Here is a 19,150-nt window from a genome sequence, read left to right as displayed (position 1 = left end):
TAGCCCAAAAGGTCACACCAGCATCATATAGCATGACCTAAAAACAAATCCACATTCAGGCTATCATTACTCTACTCTCATAAATATGATCATTACAATCTAATCACAAGGAAACATGTAAGAGTAAGCTAGCATTCAAAAGAAATCACATATCAAGTATATAAGTAAAATGCGACTATACTACCAACATAAACACATCAACCGCACAACAAAACTCCTCATGGTTTTTAACTATAACAACACAACAACAACACCTCAACTTATCATTCAACAATAAAGCAACTCATCAATCATTCAACAAAGCATATGAACAACACAACACAATAAGAGATCTCTTACAACAAGGTGAAGTGTCTAAGTGGTTTGACCTTACCAAACAAAACAACAATGATCTTTTTATACCTACTAGATCAATAGTCAATTTGGATAAAAATTCACACATGATTTCTTGGATTTCCCCACTTAAATAAAGATAGTTTATTATTCTTGTAAGAGTATGATAACTTGAGTGTGAGTATACCATGACATTAGCATGCATAAGTAAGTTTTTTATGAGATTAGCCCGTTAACTACCCTCCAAATACTACACTCCTTCTACTACTTAGGGATTTTAGTCCCCAACCTCATACCTTACTCAATTTGGTCACTTTGTAGACATATGGCTCGACTTGTCCCTCATATGAATCAACATTTTAATAATTTAATCATCAATGTACATTATCTCATATCAACGTATAAAGAACTAGCAACATATATCAACATACAATATGTAATTAACTCAAATTACACATGCCATATTCAACACTTAGTCAGATAAACAACATATTTCCATTAGGCAACCCAAGTCCGACATCATTCTTCGTGCGTTCGACATCATTGAGGTAGAGAGTCTCTAACTCGCCCATGCCTAACGCCAATCTACTTGTGCCTAGTGTGGATGAGGCAAAGAGCCTTTATGACAATCATGCCTAGCGTGGCTAAAACCCACACCTTCATTTTAGGTAGAAAGTCTTTGTCTAACTCACGTCCAACGTCACTAATCTAATGCTCGACATTAGGGATGGCAAATATACCCGTACCCGCGGGTAATACCCGAACTCATCCCGACTTTGACGGGGAATACCCGGTTTGACCGGGTACGAGTACGGGTAAAACCCGATATATTAAATCGGGTACAGGTACAAGTATGTACTTACCCGCCCCGTACCCGTACCCGTACCTGTCCCCGTTCTCATTTTTAATTTAATATTTACTTTCAATTTAATTATATTAAAAAAATTTAATATTTTTTTATGTGTAATTATTTATTATAATATGAGATAAAGAAATAACCTAATTATAATTATAATATAATAAAAAATAATTTAAAAATATCATTTTTTTTACAAAAAATAAAAAATAAAAAAATTGACGGGTACGGGTACGGGTATACCCGATACCCGACAGGGACGGGGATGTGGATGAAAATCTATACCCGACGGGTATGGGGACGGGGATGGGGATGAGTTTAACTTGCGGGGACGGGGACGAGTATCATGAAACCCGTACCGCCCCGCCCCGTTGCCATCCCTACTCGACATCGTCTAGGCAAAGAGTTCTGCTTGATCACGCTTGATGCCACTAAACTAGAGCTTGATGTCACCAAATTAGAGAGCTCCAAAGGTATTCATGTTTGGTGCCATTTAACCCACGTTCGATGTGACTAAGTTAGAGAGTTCTCCTCTTACTCATGCTCGATACTACCAATCATGTGTCTAACATTAGTGAGACGAAGAGCCCCTAGCCTATGTCATGTCTGGTGCATTGAAGTTACGCTTGGCATGATGGTGAAACACTTGACAAAATCATGAAATAGACCCAAACCACCTAAAACTCAGAAGAATCTATGCATGTAATGTACTAAAACATTCATAAGTATCATAAACAACTAAATTCTCACCAAAATAACAACATGCAACAAAAAATTGACATTAATTACCAAATTCACCTCAACATGCTTCAAAACACCAAAACTCACCGTACAGCAATTTCACCCAATGACGGATCTAGAAAAATTGTTAAGTGGGGGTAATAAAATATTTTATAATATTTTTATTAAAAATATAATAATTTTTTTAAAAGTATATTTTTGTGATAAAAAATTTAATATACTTATTTTTTATAAATTAAAATTTTCTCATAAATAGAGTGACAATTTTTCTTCTTTTTTCTGTCAGATATTATATTTAAGTGTGATGTTGTAATTTTTAATGACTTATTTAATTTTAGAGGAATAAAATGATATAAATTATTGAGATAAAGATAATATAATTACTATTTATTTTCTTTTGTATCTCTTCTAAATTTCTACATTCATTTAAAACAAAAATATTTTATGAGAACAACACCTATTTTTTTTTTTATAAGAGTAAATTTATTTTTTATTAAATATGTTTAAGTAAAAATAAATAAATAAAAACTTTGTGTTACAATTACTCTCATTCCTCTTAATTTGGATCCTCTCCCACTAACACATAATATACATATACAAGATTAAAAGGGTCAAAAACTAAAACTAAAATAAAAATTAAAAAATAACCTATATTTGTAAACTAAATTATGACATCTTTAATAAATAAAGAAGTAATAAATTTTTCAGTCAGTGAAAAAAATTACAGGATAGAATAAAATATAAATGAAATATTAATATTTTAATATATTAGATATAAAAACAATCATTGCAAAAAAATGTTACTTATAATCACATATAAAAGTGTCACCATAGTCTATATTTATATTTTTTTTAATAATATATCAACATATATATTATATTTATAGTATATGCAAAAATAGTTTTTAATAATATGTATCATATCTTTATAAGATGTATGTCATTACTTAACAATTTTTTTTATAATAAATTAAAATATAATATATATATATATATATATATATTATAAAAAGTATATATATATATATATAAATAAAAACTGTAAAATTTTAGTGGGGGCCACTGCCCCCATAATTGTGTGAATGAATCTGTCCCTGATTCCACCTCAGTATTCAATTATACAGTTATGAATTTAATGAAATCCAATAACACTTAACTTCATCAATCAACAAGGAACCAAATTATAACTCCCTTTACCTCTAAATCCACAAGAATCATAGAAGAAGGGAGAAGAAAATGAGCTCCTCTAGGAAGCTCTGTATGACACTTTGAAACTCCTAATTAAGACCTCTAAGCTAGAATCTCAACATTACAACTTCAACAGTTTTGGGAAAGGGATCAAAGATCGGTCGTGGAATCAGAAGGAAATAGGATCACTTATGGTTCTAAAGCTCCTCTATCTAGATTATCTTTCTAAGTTTCTTTAAGAAATGAACTTATGAAATTCAATCTTAAAAAAAATCTTATATACATTTCCTTACCAATCCAACTTGACATCTATTCAAAGAAACTTTTAAATGACTAAAACTCATTAAAATTTTCTAAAGAGTTTCTTAACAAATAAACAACAAATCACTACAATACATACTTCAATTAAATAAAACAACAATTATTACTAAAAACTCATACTATTACACTGTGCCCTTATCGATAGGTTCCTTTGAATTTGTACTCCCTTCCATCATCTTCCTCGCATAAGAGTGATGGAGCTAAACACCTTATATTGATTGCCATGGTCAATAACGTGTTTGATTTTGGTGCATGAATGGACAATCATTTCGCATTCAGTTCTTGTCGTTTATTGAATAAAAGTTATACTTCACTTTTATCTTGCATAAAAAATAAAAATAAAAACACATTTTGATTTTTATGTATGACATTTTATCTAAAAATATATATATAACTTCCTTATTAGTGGAAACTTGAAAGATTATTTTAGTTCTTGTACTAAAAAAAAAAGCAATTGTTGAGAGTAAAATTATCAATAAGAATATATAAACTTGAAAGATTATTTTAAGACAATTTTACTGTTCATTTATCGTGATAACTATACATTTTTTCTTTTAGTGTAGGATAATTTTATTTAATTAATTTAAACAAAATTACTATTTATCCAATATGTTCTTTTTATTCATAAATTACAATGATGACAAAGTTCTAACATAAAACTTTGGTATACTCTATGAGCATTTTTAATTTCCACAAGTTTGAGTGTCTTTTTATCGTTAATGTTTACCTTTTTTGTTTCACAATGACTATCATTTAAAAATTTTACACACAAATTAAAACTTCTCAATCAATACACTATTTTTAATTGTGATAATTAAATAATTTATAAAAAACAATTAAAATTAAATTAAAAAGTGAGAAGCTTATTCATTTAAAAAAAAAACACTTTTCAAATGTTAAACTTACTATCATTATAAACAGAGCAAGTGTAATAGTATTAATGAAAACTAGGGAGTGAGTGGTGTTAAGATAATTCGCGTTGCGAAAAATAAGAATTACGTGTGGAATTGATTGAGACAAAAGAAATGCTCCGAAATTGAAATTTTGAGCATCGAAATTATATGTAGGCCTAATAAATGACCAGTGAATGTGATTATGAATTGTACTGAAAAATATAGACATAAAAAATAGACAAATATACATGCAAGCTCCTAGACGTTGATGAACCACTAGGGTTAGCTTAGTGGTTGAGGTGGGATAGTTAAAAATATGAGGACCTAGGTTTAATCTTCATTGCGACCATTTTTATAATGTTTCCTTATCTTAAAAAAAAAATTCCTAGATGTTAATGCTATAAATAATAGTTACAAATTTATCATGCAAAAAGGAGTGAAAATAAATCGGATCGAGGAATTATTTAGTTGAATTGGATAATATTTAGTTTAATTTATAATTTAATTCAAATTTGAGATGAATTTTATTTTTCTGTTTGAATTTGATTTCAAATTTATTAATAGTCCGGTTCAATTTTATAGTTCATTAGTATAAATTACTTGAACTAATAGTCAAATTTTTTTATTTTTGTACATTTCAAAATTTAATTTAATAATAAGTTTTAGGTAAAATAATTATTTAATTTTTTAAAAAATAAAACATAACATATCTTATTAATTTTGTAAGATTATAAGATATAATTTAAAAATATATATAATTCTAAAGTATTCAATTCTTTCATTATTATTAACTTATAATTAAGTTTTAAATTTTTTTACAAATTTTAATAAGCAAAAATTAAATAAAATAATAATTATATAAATTATATATTTATACGTAATTTAAATTTGATTTATTTATTATTAAATTCAATTTTTAGCTCAAATTCAAATCATTTAATTCATGAAAATTTAACAAATTAACTGTCAAATCAAATTTTAAATTATTTTTGAATTGATTTAGTTAATTATCACTCTTGGACACAACTTCGAGTGTTGTTGGACCAAAGGTAAGGCCTATGTGAAGTCTAACACACATAAAACCATAAATACATTACTTAATTACACGTAAACATGATTCAATTAATTTAATTTAAAATATTATTTATTATCTTAATTATCTTTATCAATATTTTATACTTTTAATTATTTTAACATTAAACTAACTATAATTAATGATAAGGATTAAAAAAGAACGTTAATTAAGAAAATGTTTAAAATTTTAAAATGATAAAAATAATTTACAAGAACTAAAACAAAAGAGAACAATATTTGCAGGAACCGAAAAACATATTGAAAGTATAAAAAAGATTGACAAAATTCATAGTCCTATATAGATTCTGTTGGCTAAATTAAATTTATTATTTGGTCAATCCCTCATATCCAACATTTAGGGGGGAAATTACATTTAAATATCATGGCTAAGAATTATTTATCCAACATTTATTCTTTAGTTAGGGGGAGTGTTATACTATAAATATGTAAATATATTTTGCAAATATAATTATTAGAAGAATATTTGCTACAAATACAATTATTAGGAAAATTTACCGACAACCCCTGATCCCTGAAATCAAAAGATTTAGTTAGGGAACTAATTAAGCAATCATTTCCTTTATTAGGATTGATTCTTTTTCCTTTTTAATCTCCCTGTATAAAATTAGAAATTTTAGATGTACTAGCCACTTGAATAAGGAGAACAAATTCAATTCTATCATCTCAAATGGTAATACTGCATTTGTAGAGTGCTTCATTGTCTTCTACAAAAAGTAGCTCAAAAAGGGGACCTGATGGCACACCTTACTTAGCCAGCATCACTGTCAGCCTTACTTCTGATGGCCAAGCGATGAAGCCATAGGAGAAGTTCAAGAATATAATATTCCACTTTTTCTTTGTCTGCATGCTGGAATGTCTCAATCCGCATTATATCACTCTTTCTGTTTACCTCATAGCTTCAAGAACCAAGCAAGTATTTAAAATAAAAAATGATTAAAAGCACAGAATACAAAAAGGAAAAAGGTACAAACTTCTAATTCAAAATAGAGCACTAGAGGGTTGCTACTTACCCTGTGTTTGCCCACTCCCCTACCCAACCAAATCTATGATGTGCTCTGAATTGTAAAACCACCAAAAGAAAAGCCAACAACGAATAGAGTTAGTTATATAGAAGGTAAATATACTGATGGTTGAAGAAAGCTTTTCACATAGGTAGTAAGGAGCTAGTTGACAATGGCCAGATATTTTACTTGGATGTATTAGTGGCCATGGGAACCAAAATATGTAATAATTTCTCCATCCAATATTTGATAACTGGTACAGTTAACTGCAAGATTCTGACAGAAACCATGAGAAACGAGAAAAAAAAAAACCAAAAAAAACAAGGAAATAATATAAGGAGATTTTCATCTTTGATTGAAAGTGGAAAGCAGAAAGTAGAGAAAATTTATTCTTCAAAAGTTGTCAAGCATTTTCCTCAGCATTCTAAATATTTATAATGTTATGCAGTAAGTAAACAATCTAGGCAAGTACTATGAGTGAAGGAAGCATTGGTCAATAAAATTAAGGGCATAAAATGAGGATTGAGTACGACGGTGACTACATGATGTCAACGAGGAGAATGATCGAGGAGTTACTGATTTGCAGCTATATAGTTGGAATATTTTTCCCTCGTCTGTTGTGGGCTTTTCTAAACTTTCCAGTTATTCTTCTGTGATTTTTTAACAAATTGGTAAAAATGGAAAGTATCAGCAGGTATACCTCTTCTACAACACGGAGGGATGGTAATTTGGAACGCAGAGCTAATTTTATCTTAGGAGGCAAACTTTGATATAATGCATCCTTTGTATTTGCAATTGTAGTCCCGGCTACCTGAAAGTGTAAACACGGTGCTCAGTTCAATGTTATTTGATGCATTAGCTTAGTAAGACATAAATTTGAACTATGAATTAGTATATATAACTACACTACAAAGGGAATTAGCAGTGAATAAATCATATCCCAATTATCATATAATCAAGCATAAATGCACACCTTGATCAAAGCATAAAAGTCATAAACTAAATATAAAGATGCCCAACTCCCTAATATTTAGTTGTGACTTGTGAGCATACTGTCTGCACCAGACACTTGATGGCACTAGGTGTGAACCTAGCAAGTGTATTTTAACTTGTTAATGGCATTCCAGTTCATGAACCCATTTTGATCATTATCAAGAGATTAATATATAGGATAACACTTGATGAATGAGAGATCATGAATGCATCAAACAGTTAGTTATTTTTCTGATGCATATATATTTGTATCACCTAAATTATTTTATAAGACTAATGTTGGTTACAATTTAGATCAGGTTATGTTACGCAGTGACTAGAATGTGAAATGAGAACTTGATGCGGAACAACTCAATCCATCAAAAGAAAATTAAAGGTTGTTTGATGTTTTGATAAATTGGAAGTTTCAACTAAAACCAGGAAATGGTTGACTTGAAATCAAAAAATTGAATAAAACTTCGATATTTTTTCAGGCATGCTACATTATGATTTACGTATTTGGGTCTGTAGAAGCATGGAAAAAAGAAGGCAAAATAAATTACTTTTCCATTCATTAAGTACTTGTAGAAGGCAGCGATGCAAATTGATAACATAGTAACCTAGAAAACGGCAGGTTTTTCTAAACCCTGAAACCTAATCCTTAAACCCTATTTGACTGACATCATGCTAAATATTCCAGATTACAGTAACAGTTCTAGAGAACATGTCTTTCTAAATCACAAGTCATAACAAAGGACTAGAAGAATTATCTAGTAGGTAACACCAACAATTTACATTACAAACATGATTAACCAAGACACTGACACCATGACATTGAGTGCACTGTCACACCCAGATTAGAGGAATATTATTCCCTTGGAAAATGATATATCTATAAATTTTGAGGATCATCCAATTTTCACTTTAAAAAAGAAGGATCATCCACTTTCAAGTCCAGGTCACAGATGGTGTAGTAACCTGATAGGCAAATTAGTGTTAGAAACTTGAAAGCACATTGAGTTTTCTACAGAAATTGCACTATCTGATGTCAATGGTAGCCAAATTTATGGAAGTTGAATGATTGGCTTTGGCTTTACAGTTGATTCATGATTGAGTTTCCCTCCTAATATTAATGATAAAATTAAATAAATTTACAGTCTAATCTAAATACCTAATTACATCGAATCTGAAAATAATAGAAAGGAAGTTACAGAGAAGTAGCACAAAAGAAATTCAATACTTCAACACAAGAAGAGAAGCAACTCTAGAAACTCAATTTTCACCTGGTTGAAAGTAAGGCACAACAACAGAGCAGAGAGGAATGAAATAAATACAAAGAAGATTAACTCACAAGAGTATCAATTTGAAGCACTATATTTGCATAATGCAAAGCAAGGCCTGCAGGGCCCAATCTCTGGCAATTGCTCAAGTTTCCAGCTAATGGTTTGTGGCAGTCTGCAGGTGCCCATGGATAAACATTATACAAAATCATTTCAAACTGATTTCAACAGTAATTTGGTGAGAATATAAACACATAGTGACTCCACTCCACTCCACATCACCCCTTCCCCCCCCCCCCCCCCCCAATCTCTAATTTAAAATAATAATTACTAAAAAATAAGGCTAACATAGCCAAGATTAGCAGTGGCTATCACCTGTGTTAACCAAGTCATCACATTGATAAGAACCAATAGTTATTACTTATTACATTAAGTGACACTAAAACAGCATTACAAAACAAGTGAAGCAAGTAAGATCTAGTGGCCTTTAGTGGGTACAAACCTGCTCTACCAAAGGCATTGTTTATCTCCAAATGCAAAAAATGGACAAAGTCTACAAGCTTCTCCACAACCTGTAAACCAGTAGATTATGAATTGTTAATGTAAAGAAGATAATTATGGTCATCTTTATGAAATTATGGTAATTAGGGATATATCCTAGTATTTATGACTTAGGCATATCCATCCCTCCTACTCTATTCCAAGGTTAAGTGAATTTCCCTTGTCGAACCTCCTTCACCTTGGTATATGCAACAGCCAACCAAGATAGAACTTTCAGTTGGGTGAAATTGTAGCATTACTCCTGTATGAGTTGCTTCTGCCTGAAATACAACCATTGTCTCATTAAGCAAGGATAGGTCCTTCCCAAGTACTTGATTTATAATATGATCATTGTTTATTCCGGCCATAACTTAATAGATCCTGTCCTTCTCCTTGTAATGAATGCTTGAGTAGATCAACATCTCCAGTACATAGTACTTCAAATTGCCCAAGAAGACACATCTTCAGGTCTAAACATCATGGTAGACAACTCCCCTTGAGCAATTAATCAAGGTGATTTCTCCAACCTCGGTAAATTGGTGCATGGCACACTTGATGGTGGTGCCTCCAACCAAAAATGTCATCGAAGAAGCAGTGGGGGTGGTGAAGACTAGAGGGTTCGCCAGAAAACGGGTGACAAAAGCAGTAAAGAGTGGCAGAAAATGGGGTTCGGTTCGCCAAAAAAATTTGTAACCAGGGATAATGGGTCCACCAAGTAAGCACAATTCTAGGGTTGCCTCTATTAAACTTCTTAAATTTAGAAGAAATAATATCTTATTATTTTAATCATGAGATACATCAAATATATATACATATGAGTCTGTTGCCTATTTTAGGAAATAAGGACAGCCTATTCTAGGGAACAAATCCCTCTAATTGTGGGATTGTTATTGTAGTAATAATAGCAAGATACAACAAATATACAGAATTAAAATACAGTAGGAATAATATCTAAAACTTCCTAAAATATATTTTGACACTCCCCCTCAAGCTAGTGAATAAGTGTTCTCCATTCCCAGCTTGGATATAATTCTTTCAAAGTTACTGTTGTTCAGCCCCTTGGTGAGTATGTCTACAAGTTGACCTTGAGTGGACACATATGGGGTGCAAATCAAGCCACTATCAAGCTTTTCTTGAATAAAATGTCTGTCCACCTCAATATGTTTAGTTCTATCATGCTATATCGGATTGTGGGCTATACTAATTGCAGATTTATTGTCACAATATAACCTCATAGGCTCATCCCACTTTATCCTTAACTCTTCCAATATAATCTTCAGCCATAAAAGTTCGCATATTCCTTGGGCCATTGCTCGAAATTCTGCTGCAGCACTAGATCTAGCTACCACACTTTGTTTTTTGCTCTTCCAAGTTACTAGGTTTCCACCAAGGAAGGTGCAATATCCAGTAATTGACCTCCTATCCACAACTGAACTTACATAATTAGCATCCATATATGCCTCAAGACTAACATTCTTGTTTCTTTTGAACAAAATTCCTCTTCCTGGAGTCCCTTTTAAATACTGGACAATTCTAAGGGCAGCTTATAAATGTGCTTCCTTTGGTTGGTGCATAAATTGGCCGACTAGGCTCACAACAAAGGCAATCTCTGGCCTAGTGTGAGATAGGTAAATGAGTCTTCCCACAAGTCTTTGGTACATTTCTTTATCCACAGCAACATCCTCCTCCGCACTTCCCAACTTTATATTTGGGTCAACTGGTGTACTTGTTGGTTTACAAGCTGTCTTACCTGTTTCCTTTAGCAAGTCAGTAATATATTTTTGTTGAGATATGAAGATCCCTTTCTTGGAATGGGCTACTTCAATCCCCAAAAAATATTTTAGCTTTCCTAAGGTCTTGATTTCGAATTCCTTGGCAAGGCATTGACTCAACCTTTGTTGTTCCTTTTTATCATTCTCAGTGACAATGATATCATCCACATAGACCAATAGTACTGTTAGTCCCCCTAAATCAGAATGCTTGATAAATAAAGTGTGGTCCCCTTGGCTCTGTTTGTATTTAAGGCTTTTCATGACTTTGTTGAATCTCCCAAACCATGCTCTAGGTGATTGTTTCAACCTGTATAATGTCTTTTTTAGCTTGCAAACTGTGTTGGCCTCAATCTGCCTTGTATACCCGGGTGGTACCTCCATGTATATTTCTTCTTCAAGATCCCCATGTAGGAATGCATTTTTTACATCAAATTGTTGCAAGTCTCAATCGTGGTTTGCTGCCAATGACAAAATTACTCTGCCCGTGTTCATTTTGGCAACTGGTGCAAAAGTCTCCAAGTAATCCACTCCATATGTTTGAGTGAACCCTTTGGCCACCAACCTCACCTTATACCTCTCAATCGTCCCATCAGCCCGGTATTTCACTGTATAAACCCACTTGCACCCAACCGGTTTTTTTCCAGGTGGTAGGGTGACTAGCTTCCAAGTATTGTTTTTCTCCAATGCTTCCATCTCCAATTCCATGGCTTGTTTCCATTTTTTGTCGATTAATGCCTCAGATACAGAAGAAGGAGTAGTTGTGGTGTTTAGGCTTGTGAGAAAGGTTTTATGGGTAGGTGAGAATTTTTCAAATGATAGATAATTTGTCAAGGGGTAAGGTTGTTGTTTGGTGCAGGTTCTGGTTCCTTTTCTAAGGGCAATTGGGAGGTCCAAGTTATGGTCCACATGTGCAGCTGGTTTTTTAGAAGGAAATCCATCACAATTAGTAGAATTAGAATTTATAGGATCAAAAGGATTTACCTCATGTAATGATATAGGGTTGGATTCTTGGACATGAGAAAATCTTGGAATGGCCTTTCCTCTTCGTGTTTACACTATATTTTTCCCAAATTTTGTATCATCATGTGGTCTAATTGTTGTTCCTGCATCAGTTGTTGGTCCTGCAGGTGTAGGAATTTGATTCACCTTTACTTGTTCCTCTTCAGCTTCAGCTTCACATATAATGGTAGTATTCTTTTGAATTTCTGGTCCAACAGTATTTTTTCCAATTTCTGGTCCAAAGGACAGATTTGGTAGTATGAAAGGCTCATCTTCCTCTCTTAAATTCTCCCCCTGAAGATGAGGCTGGCTAAAGTAGCTTATTCGCTCATTGAAAGTAACATCCCTTGACACAGAATTTTTGGGATGGAGGATGAAAACACTTATATCCTTTTTCTGTGGCTAAGTACCCCAAGAAAACACATTTTATTCCTCTTGGGTCAAGTTTCCCCTTCCATTACTGTGAACATGCACAAAGGAGACACACCCAAATATTCTAGGTTGAAGGTTATTTGTATGGGCTATATGTGGGTAGAATGAGTTTAGGACTTCCATGGGGCTTTTGAGGATAAAACTGTAGAGGGTAGTCTATTAATTAATTAAGTGGCAGTGAGTATGGCTTCCCCCCAAAAAAATTTTGGAACATTATTTTGAAACATGAGTGCTCTAGTTTGGTCTAGTAAGTGCCCATTTTTCCTTTCTGCAATCCCATTTTGTTGGGGTGTGTGTACACATGAGAATTCATGAGTTATCCCTTCCTTTTGGCATAAAGAATTTAGGGTATGATTGAAGTAATCTTTGGCATTATTAGACCTAAGTTTCTTGATATTAATCCCAAATTGATTTTTAATCACTGAAACATATTGTAGGAAAACAGAGCTAACCTCATATTTGTGTTTAAGAAGGAAAAGCCACGTTACCCTTGTACAATCATCTATAAAGGTTATAAACCATTTAGCCCCTGAGATATTAGGGACATTAGAGGGGCCCCAACACATCCGTATGAACAAGATAAAATGAAGAAGTGCTTATTTTATTGCTAATAGGAAAAGGTACACACTTGTGTTTGGCATGCTCACACACCTCACAATGAAGACTCTCCAGATTTAAATTTTTAAACTAGGAAGGGAACAGTAACTTTATGACCCAAAATGAAGGATGTCCCAAACGAAAATGAATCAACTAATCTTTTTCTTTGTTGGTTATGACAGACTCAGATATCAGAGAGAGACTCTCAATGGGCAGATTCAGATCTTCCATGTAGTAAAGGCCATTCCATTCTCTAGCATGTCCAATCGTCCTCCCTGATTTCTTGTCCTGCAATATACAAGAGTTGCTATAAAATATCACATTACATAAGAGGTCCTCTGTAAGTTTTTGGATAGATATCAGATTTGTGGACAATTTAGGGACATGAAGAACATTTTTTAGTATTATGGTTGGGGTTATTTGGACATCTCCTTGTCCAGCTACAATTATAAGGGTTCCATCAGCTGTGAAAATTTTCTTGTTACTGGGACATGGAGAATATGTGGAAAAGTGTTTAGGGAGTGGTGTCATATGGTCTGTGGCTCCAGAGTCTAGAATCCAATAATGGGTAAAGGGTGTATTTAAGACATTAAATCCACAAGAAAATGGGAACTTACCAGAGTATGTCAACGAACATGTACCTATGGGTTTCTTCAATTTACTAAGAAAGGATCTTACTCTCTCTAACTCCTCATGGTTGAGTTGGACGGATCCTCCTTGACTTTCAGGACCAGCAGCAACATGAGCTTGCCCCCCTCTCCTTGGAGGGCCTCCTTTGTGTCCCCAATCTTTGCTTTGAGGTTTTCCATGCAACCTCCAACATTTGTCCCTTGTGTGGCGTGACTTGTTGCAATAGGTGCACCATACTCCTTCATTTTTCTTCTCTAGATTTGGAAGAAGGCCTACTTTCTTTTGTTCCACAACCATGGTTGTTGCTCCTTCAACAATCATAGCTGAACTATCCACAATTGGGGTCTCTAGCATTAGGCTTCTTCTACTCTCTTCACTCCGAACAATTGCTACTACTTCATTGAGTCCAGGAACCTTCTCCTTTCCCAATATTTGGATCCTGACTTGATGATATTCTTGGTTTAGGCCTACCAAGAAGTCATACACCCGGTCTTGTTCAATGTAATCCCTTAGAATTGCTGAATCCTCAGAACACTTGGCCTTTATAACCCTGTAATGATCCAATTCCATCCATAATGATTTGAGTTGATTAGCATATTCAGTGATAGTTTTAGTGCCCTGTTTGGCTACCATAGTTTTTACCTTCACCTCATAAATCTAGGCAGCATCCTTTGCCTTAGAGTAGGTTTGCTCTACTGCAATCCATATTGCCTTCGCAGAATTAAGGAACATGCAGGTATCGCTAATTTCTGGAACCATTGAGTTCCATAGCCATGCCATAATCATGGAGTCTTCTTCATCCCATGACTTGAATTTGGCATCTTCTTCAGCAGGGGCATCATCAGTTAGATGGCTGACCTTTCCTATCCCTTTCAAGATGGTCTTAATGAGTTGAGACCATTTGAGAGAATTTTTTTCATTCAATCGATAGGCTCAATGGACATTTTGCAGCTCAACCGTATTCTGGAACTTGTCCCCATTTTCCATTTCAGCCATTACAAATATGTGCAATTAAGGCACAGAAAAGCAGATCGATTCAGGAGCAGTAGGGAAGCACACAGCAATAGAAGCTGTGATGAGTGTTTGGGATCACACAGTAATGAAGGCTGCAATGGAATTATAGGGTTGTGCAGCAATGAAGGCTGCGATGGAATTCTAGGGTTGCGTAGCAATGACGGATGCGATGGAATTCTAGGGTTGTGCAACAATGAAGGCTGCAATCAAATCACAGTCAGAGGCTCCCAAGGATAAGGAGCTCTGAAACCATCTTAAATTTAGAAAACAATATCTTATTATTTTAATCATGAGATACAAAGATATATATACACATGAGTCTGTTGCCTATTTTAGGAAATAAGGACAGCCTATTCTAGGGAACAAATCCCTCTAATTGTGGGATTGTTATTGTAGTAATAATAGCAAGATACAACAAATGTACAGAATTAAAATATAGTAGGAATAATATCTAAAACTTCCTAAAATATATTTTGACAAAACTCTTTTTCTCTTAATCTATCAAACTCTTAATACCATGTTAACAGAGATAAAATAGGCATGATAGGCTGAAACCATAGAGTTTGAATACACCTTAGATACTTGTTTATATAGGCTTATTACAATAAATACATATAATTAGAGGATATTTTGTTTCTCCTAAATCAGATATTACATGCATATAAACCGCTATATTACAATAAATCAAAATAGTATTCTGATTTTCAACAAATGGCATTATACATGGGTCAGATACAATGATAGTCTAAATGAGGATTAAATAAACAGGGGGAGACTGTGTGAGGGTAAAGATAAACACATCGTGCAGAGGAGCAATCTGAAGTTACCTCATCTAAACTTCTATACCAGAGTGATTTTTTCTTTAAATGTCTAATGTACTTCCTTTGACTTTTAATTTCCACCCTTAACAACGCAAGGTTATCACCTGTATGATGAAGAGAGATACTGAAGGTCACAAGTATATATCTATCAAAGACTACAAAAACAAATATTGTTCATTATACTGCAAGATCAAACTTCTGAGTTAGAGTGACTTTTTCTTCTGAAGTGTTAATATAGAAAACAATCATATAGACCTTAAATCTTGTCCTAAGGTTTAACACATTTATCATCAAATGTGTGTTCTATTTGAAAATAATAATACTAATAATAATAATACCAAATATATCTTCACTTTAAACTATAACTCTTTAAAGCTTCGGATTTAAGGTTCAAAATTGCTAGTTACAAACAAAAGATGCATATTATGACATGGTCCATGGGTAATATTCCACAATTACCTCTTTGATCCTCCTCAGACTTGCGCTGAAAATCTTGTTCAAATGTATCCAAAGCATTCAATTCATGGTACATTTCCTGCACCCACAAAAAAAATATATTTCCCAATTTCTTTCAGAATAAATCCCACATTAAAAAATTACTAAGTTGAATAAAAATAAAATAATGGAGCACTTGGTTGCAGCCAAAGGCAGATAATAGAAAACCTTGAAGATAAAGTAACTGCAAAATGGGAGAAAATGAGCAGGTGCAACAAAAGGTGCAATGAGACACTCTATACATTAGGTAATTTAATAAAACTACCAATTTGTAATCAAGTATACAAAATTTCCATAATTACTTAAAATAGGTTATTCCTTCAATAACAAGCCATCGTACTTGCAAATCAATAAAGATTAAATCTAACCAAGAAGGTATATCAAACCATCATATTGGCTCCATTTCAAAAAAGATTTCATCATGAAATTTTGCACATAATCAATGCCAAATTTATATGATTGGAAGTTTTATTCTAGGGTGATAACGGAAATCAGAACCAGAATAAATAGTTAAATGTATGTATCAAACAGGTTATGATGGAGCTAAAGTAGATGAATTCAGAAACTCCCCATTTATCTTTGAGTACGAATTATGATACATATATAAGGTATTAAGTAGGACAGAGAGAAAGTAGTGGAAAGAAAGAAAAATCTATGCAATTAAATGTAATACAATAATGTAATTATTGCATGAAGTATTTCCTATTTGGGGACAATCATTCACTCAAGTGGTTAACAATATTGAAAGACTGGTTAATTAGTAATCATTTATAAACTTAATTAACCATTTGAGTTAATTATTGCAAATACTTTTACCAATAATTCTTTCTTTTTTTATAATTTCCTTATATTTTCAGCTTTCAAAGTTATTATCAGTCCTCTGAGCAACACTCAGCATTTTCTTTAGTGACACAGGGAATACACTCACAACTGAAAACTGAACCAAAGTCATCAATTGTTGCATGATTGATTCTGCCTCATCTCTTGACAGTCTTGGAGCATTTAATTCTCTGCTAATCCTAAAATTTACAATGAAAAATACAGCTCAGAATAAATTTAAGAAAGGCTAAATATATTTCTGAAAGAGTACAATTTATATTACTTCTCAAAATAACGGTCTAAGTTGTGCCATTGAGGATTCTTTGAACGATTTCCAAACCGAACCACCTCATCAGAAAAAACTTTCAATTCCTGCCTGACAACATAATCCAAAATCAAATACAGTTAACATTTTAATTTCAGAGTCATGGTAATGCAAAAAAATAAAATAGTTAGCTTATTCAGGGTACAAAAGTCATGCTTAGTAATTTGATTTAATCCAATATTTACCTCTTGTCTGCTGCAACAATCCTAAGAAGTTCATCCATATCCTCTGATACTAACTCTTGTACAGCCTCTGAAAGAAGCACCTCTTCTTTTAAATGCCTAATACTTTCTGAGGAAAGAGATTGCTGTAGATTAAAACCTTTGACAATTGTGTTCGCAACCTCAAATGCTAAGATAGAAATTTGATTCCCCTTTATCGCAGCTCCAGAAACAAATCCACCACTAGTATTTAAATTTGTCATGCTACTCCCAAGAGTTTCCAAAATATATACTTTCTTCTCAAATCGATTAGTACCAGCTCTACCGAAGCATAAACTCACCTCTGAGACCTGAAATGAAACAGAAGAGCTTAGTAGATATTTTTGTTGTCTTTTTGCTGTAAAAGTTGTAGAATAGGAAAGTACTCCAATGCTATCAGGGTAGGGTGCCATTGACATTTTAGGGATGCCAACAAAGACCTACCAAGAAGATTACTGTGCAGGCCTAAATTGTAAACAGTTTTACCGGTTGCATATACTTAATTAGCCCCTAGGTGTTAGGGGATTTTCCTTAATAAGGTTGCCCACCAAGCAGGATTTTAGTAGCTTTAGAGGAATCAATCCCACATCCATGGAGAGGACAAGAGTTAATTGTAAATCCAAAACTACTTGCATCAACCCATTATGGCATTCTCATTTTTCTCATACGTAAACATGGATAACAAATAAAAATACATATAAGATAAATGACACAATTCTAAAAATACTACTTACTGATAATTTAATAAATAAATCTTAAACCCAATCATAATAACAGGCTAGTTAGAGTTATATTACAGATTAGATATTGGGTTAGTGAAATGATTTGAGATCAAAATTGAAAACAAACCAACCTTTGACCTAGACTTGGGCAGAGAGCAATCATCGACAAAGTATGGGATTACATCGTGGAAATGTCCGTCCTGGAGTGTAGCATGTTCTTGCACTTGCGTCTGTTTATTCCTTTCCTGTGTGTTTGTGGAATCGGTGCCTCTATTGATAGGCTTCTTTGAATTTGAACCCCCTGCCATCTCCTACACCTAAGAGAGTTGCAGCTCAACACCTTATTCATTGTGGTGAATTGGCCGATAACAGGTTTAGTTATAAAATTCTTCCCTACAATTATGGCATGTTTCTTTATTCTAATCATAGTCTTCTAAGATTTTTTCTACAGGGATTAAACAGAAAAACAAGTTGAACGCAGAGACCAAAATTAGAATTGAATCTCGATACGTACCGAGTGAGTTGGTGGCAAGAGAAGTGTTGGAAAGTGTTGTAACACAATCCAGGGAAGAAAGAACATAATAATTGGGGTGTGATCGGGACAAAACAAAGGCTTCAAAACATAATTTTGAGCATCAAAACAGAAGTCTACAGTGGAGCGTGGACCTAATAATTACTGGTCAATGTGTTTATTTATCCCATCAAATATGGAATTGGAAGCAGAATTCTTAATGTGTATTCGACCGGTAGGATGGAATGGAACAGTATGGAATTGAAGCTTGTCTGTTACTTGGAGAAGCAAAAGTCATTAGAAACTAACGTTTCACTATGTTAATTGTTAGGGAATGGCTAGAGCTCAGTGGACTAATTTCCCATTATCAACTATAAGGTCGTACTGTAATTTCCTATTATCAAATATTGTTACAGAAAGCCATTTATGCTAGGCTGCACTGTGGCAAAAATAGAGAAGAAACAAGTTATTTTATTGTCTGCAGAACTCATGACAAAGTATGTCTTTTCTGAAATTAGAAGGAAAGGGAAATTATCTCTCTTTTCTCTTTTTAATTTTATTATATATATATATATATATATATATATATATTA

General features: G+C 33.2%; 2 protein-coding genes across 6 annotated transcripts; both read right to left on the bottom strand.

Annotated features, from left to right (window-relative positions):
- Nucleotides 1–5,837: 5,837 nt before the first annotated feature.
- On the bottom strand, nucleotides 5,838–18,974 carry LOC109787796 (protein PSK SIMULATOR 1). 4 transcript variants are annotated; one of them, XM_020346363.3, is made up of 13 exons: nucleotides 18,561–18,968; nucleotides 18,178–18,357; nucleotides 17,310–17,635; nucleotides 17,083–17,175; nucleotides 16,909–16,999; nucleotides 15,945–16,020; nucleotides 15,492–15,589; nucleotides 9,183–9,252; nucleotides 8,752–8,855; nucleotides 7,129–7,239; nucleotides 6,618–6,694; nucleotides 6,438–6,482; nucleotides 5,838–6,323 (listed from the first exon to the last, which is right to left on the bottom strand). In XM_020346363.3, exons 1-13 carry the CDS (start codon nucleotides 18,624–18,626, stop codon nucleotides 6,176–6,178), a joined length of 1,485 nt encoding a protein of 494 aa, XP_020201952.1. In that variant the 5' UTR covers nucleotides 18,627–18,968; the 3' UTR covers nucleotides 5,838–6,175. The 4 variants fall into 4 exon arrangements, 2 of the variants coding, with proteins under 2 accessions (XP_020201952.1, XP_020201953.1); XM_020346364.3 differs by having other exon boundaries at nucleotides 18,178–18,363; nucleotides 18,561–18,967; XR_002238636.3 differs by having other exon boundaries at nucleotides 6,227–6,323; nucleotides 6,618–6,704; nucleotides 18,561–18,973.
- Nucleotides 13,009–15,477, bottom strand: LOC109787793 (uncharacterized). 2 transcript variants are annotated; one of them, XM_020346359.3, is made up of 2 exons: nucleotides 13,638–15,477; nucleotides 13,009–13,308 (listed from the first exon to the last, which is right to left on the bottom strand). In XM_020346359.3, the coding sequence occupies exons 1-2, from the start codon at nucleotides 14,281–14,283 to the stop codon at nucleotides 13,274–13,276; spliced, it is 681 nt and encodes a 226-aa protein (XP_020201948.1). In that variant the 5' UTR covers nucleotides 14,284–15,477; the 3' UTR covers nucleotides 13,009–13,273. The 2 variants fall into 2 exon arrangements, with proteins under 2 accessions (XP_020201948.1, XP_082932662.1); XM_083076536.1 differs by having other exon boundaries at nucleotides 13,699–15,477.
- Nucleotides 18,975–19,150: the final 176 nt, after the last annotated feature.

The sequence above is a fragment of the Cajanus cajan genome, chromosome 6 (assembly GCF_000230855.2).
Source record: "Cajanus cajan strain Asha chromosome 6, NIPB_CcT2T_4, whole genome shotgun sequence".
NCBI lineage: Eukaryota > Viridiplantae > Streptophyta > Magnoliopsida > Fabales > Fabaceae > Cajanus > Cajanus cajan.
Note: the sequence above shows the minus strand (reverse complement) of the source record. Positions and strands in the feature narration are given on the sequence as shown.

Bases quoted from the DNA above. Each gene is read 5' to 3' on its own strand.
- LOC109787796 (XM_020346363.3), bottom strand. From the start codon at position 18,626: ATGTTCTTTCTTCCCTGGATTGTGTTACAACACTTTCCAACACTTCTC. The intron at 8,856-9,182 runs GTTTGTACCCAC...GGGCACCTGCAG, and splicing joins CAATGCCTTTGGTAGAGCAG to ACTGCCACAAACCATTAGCT. The intron at 7,240-8,751 runs GTGAGTTAATCT...TTACACTTTCAG, and splicing joins TGCTTCAAATTGATACTCTT to GTAGCCGGGACTACAATTGC.
- LOC109787793 (XM_083076536.1), bottom strand. From the start codon at position 14,283: ATGGTAGCCAAACAGGGCACTAAAACTATCACTGAATATGCTAATCAA. The intron at 13,309-13,698 runs GTAAGATCCTTT...TGTATATTGCAG, and splicing joins ACCATGAGGAGTTAGAGAGA to GACAAGAAATCAGGGAGGAC.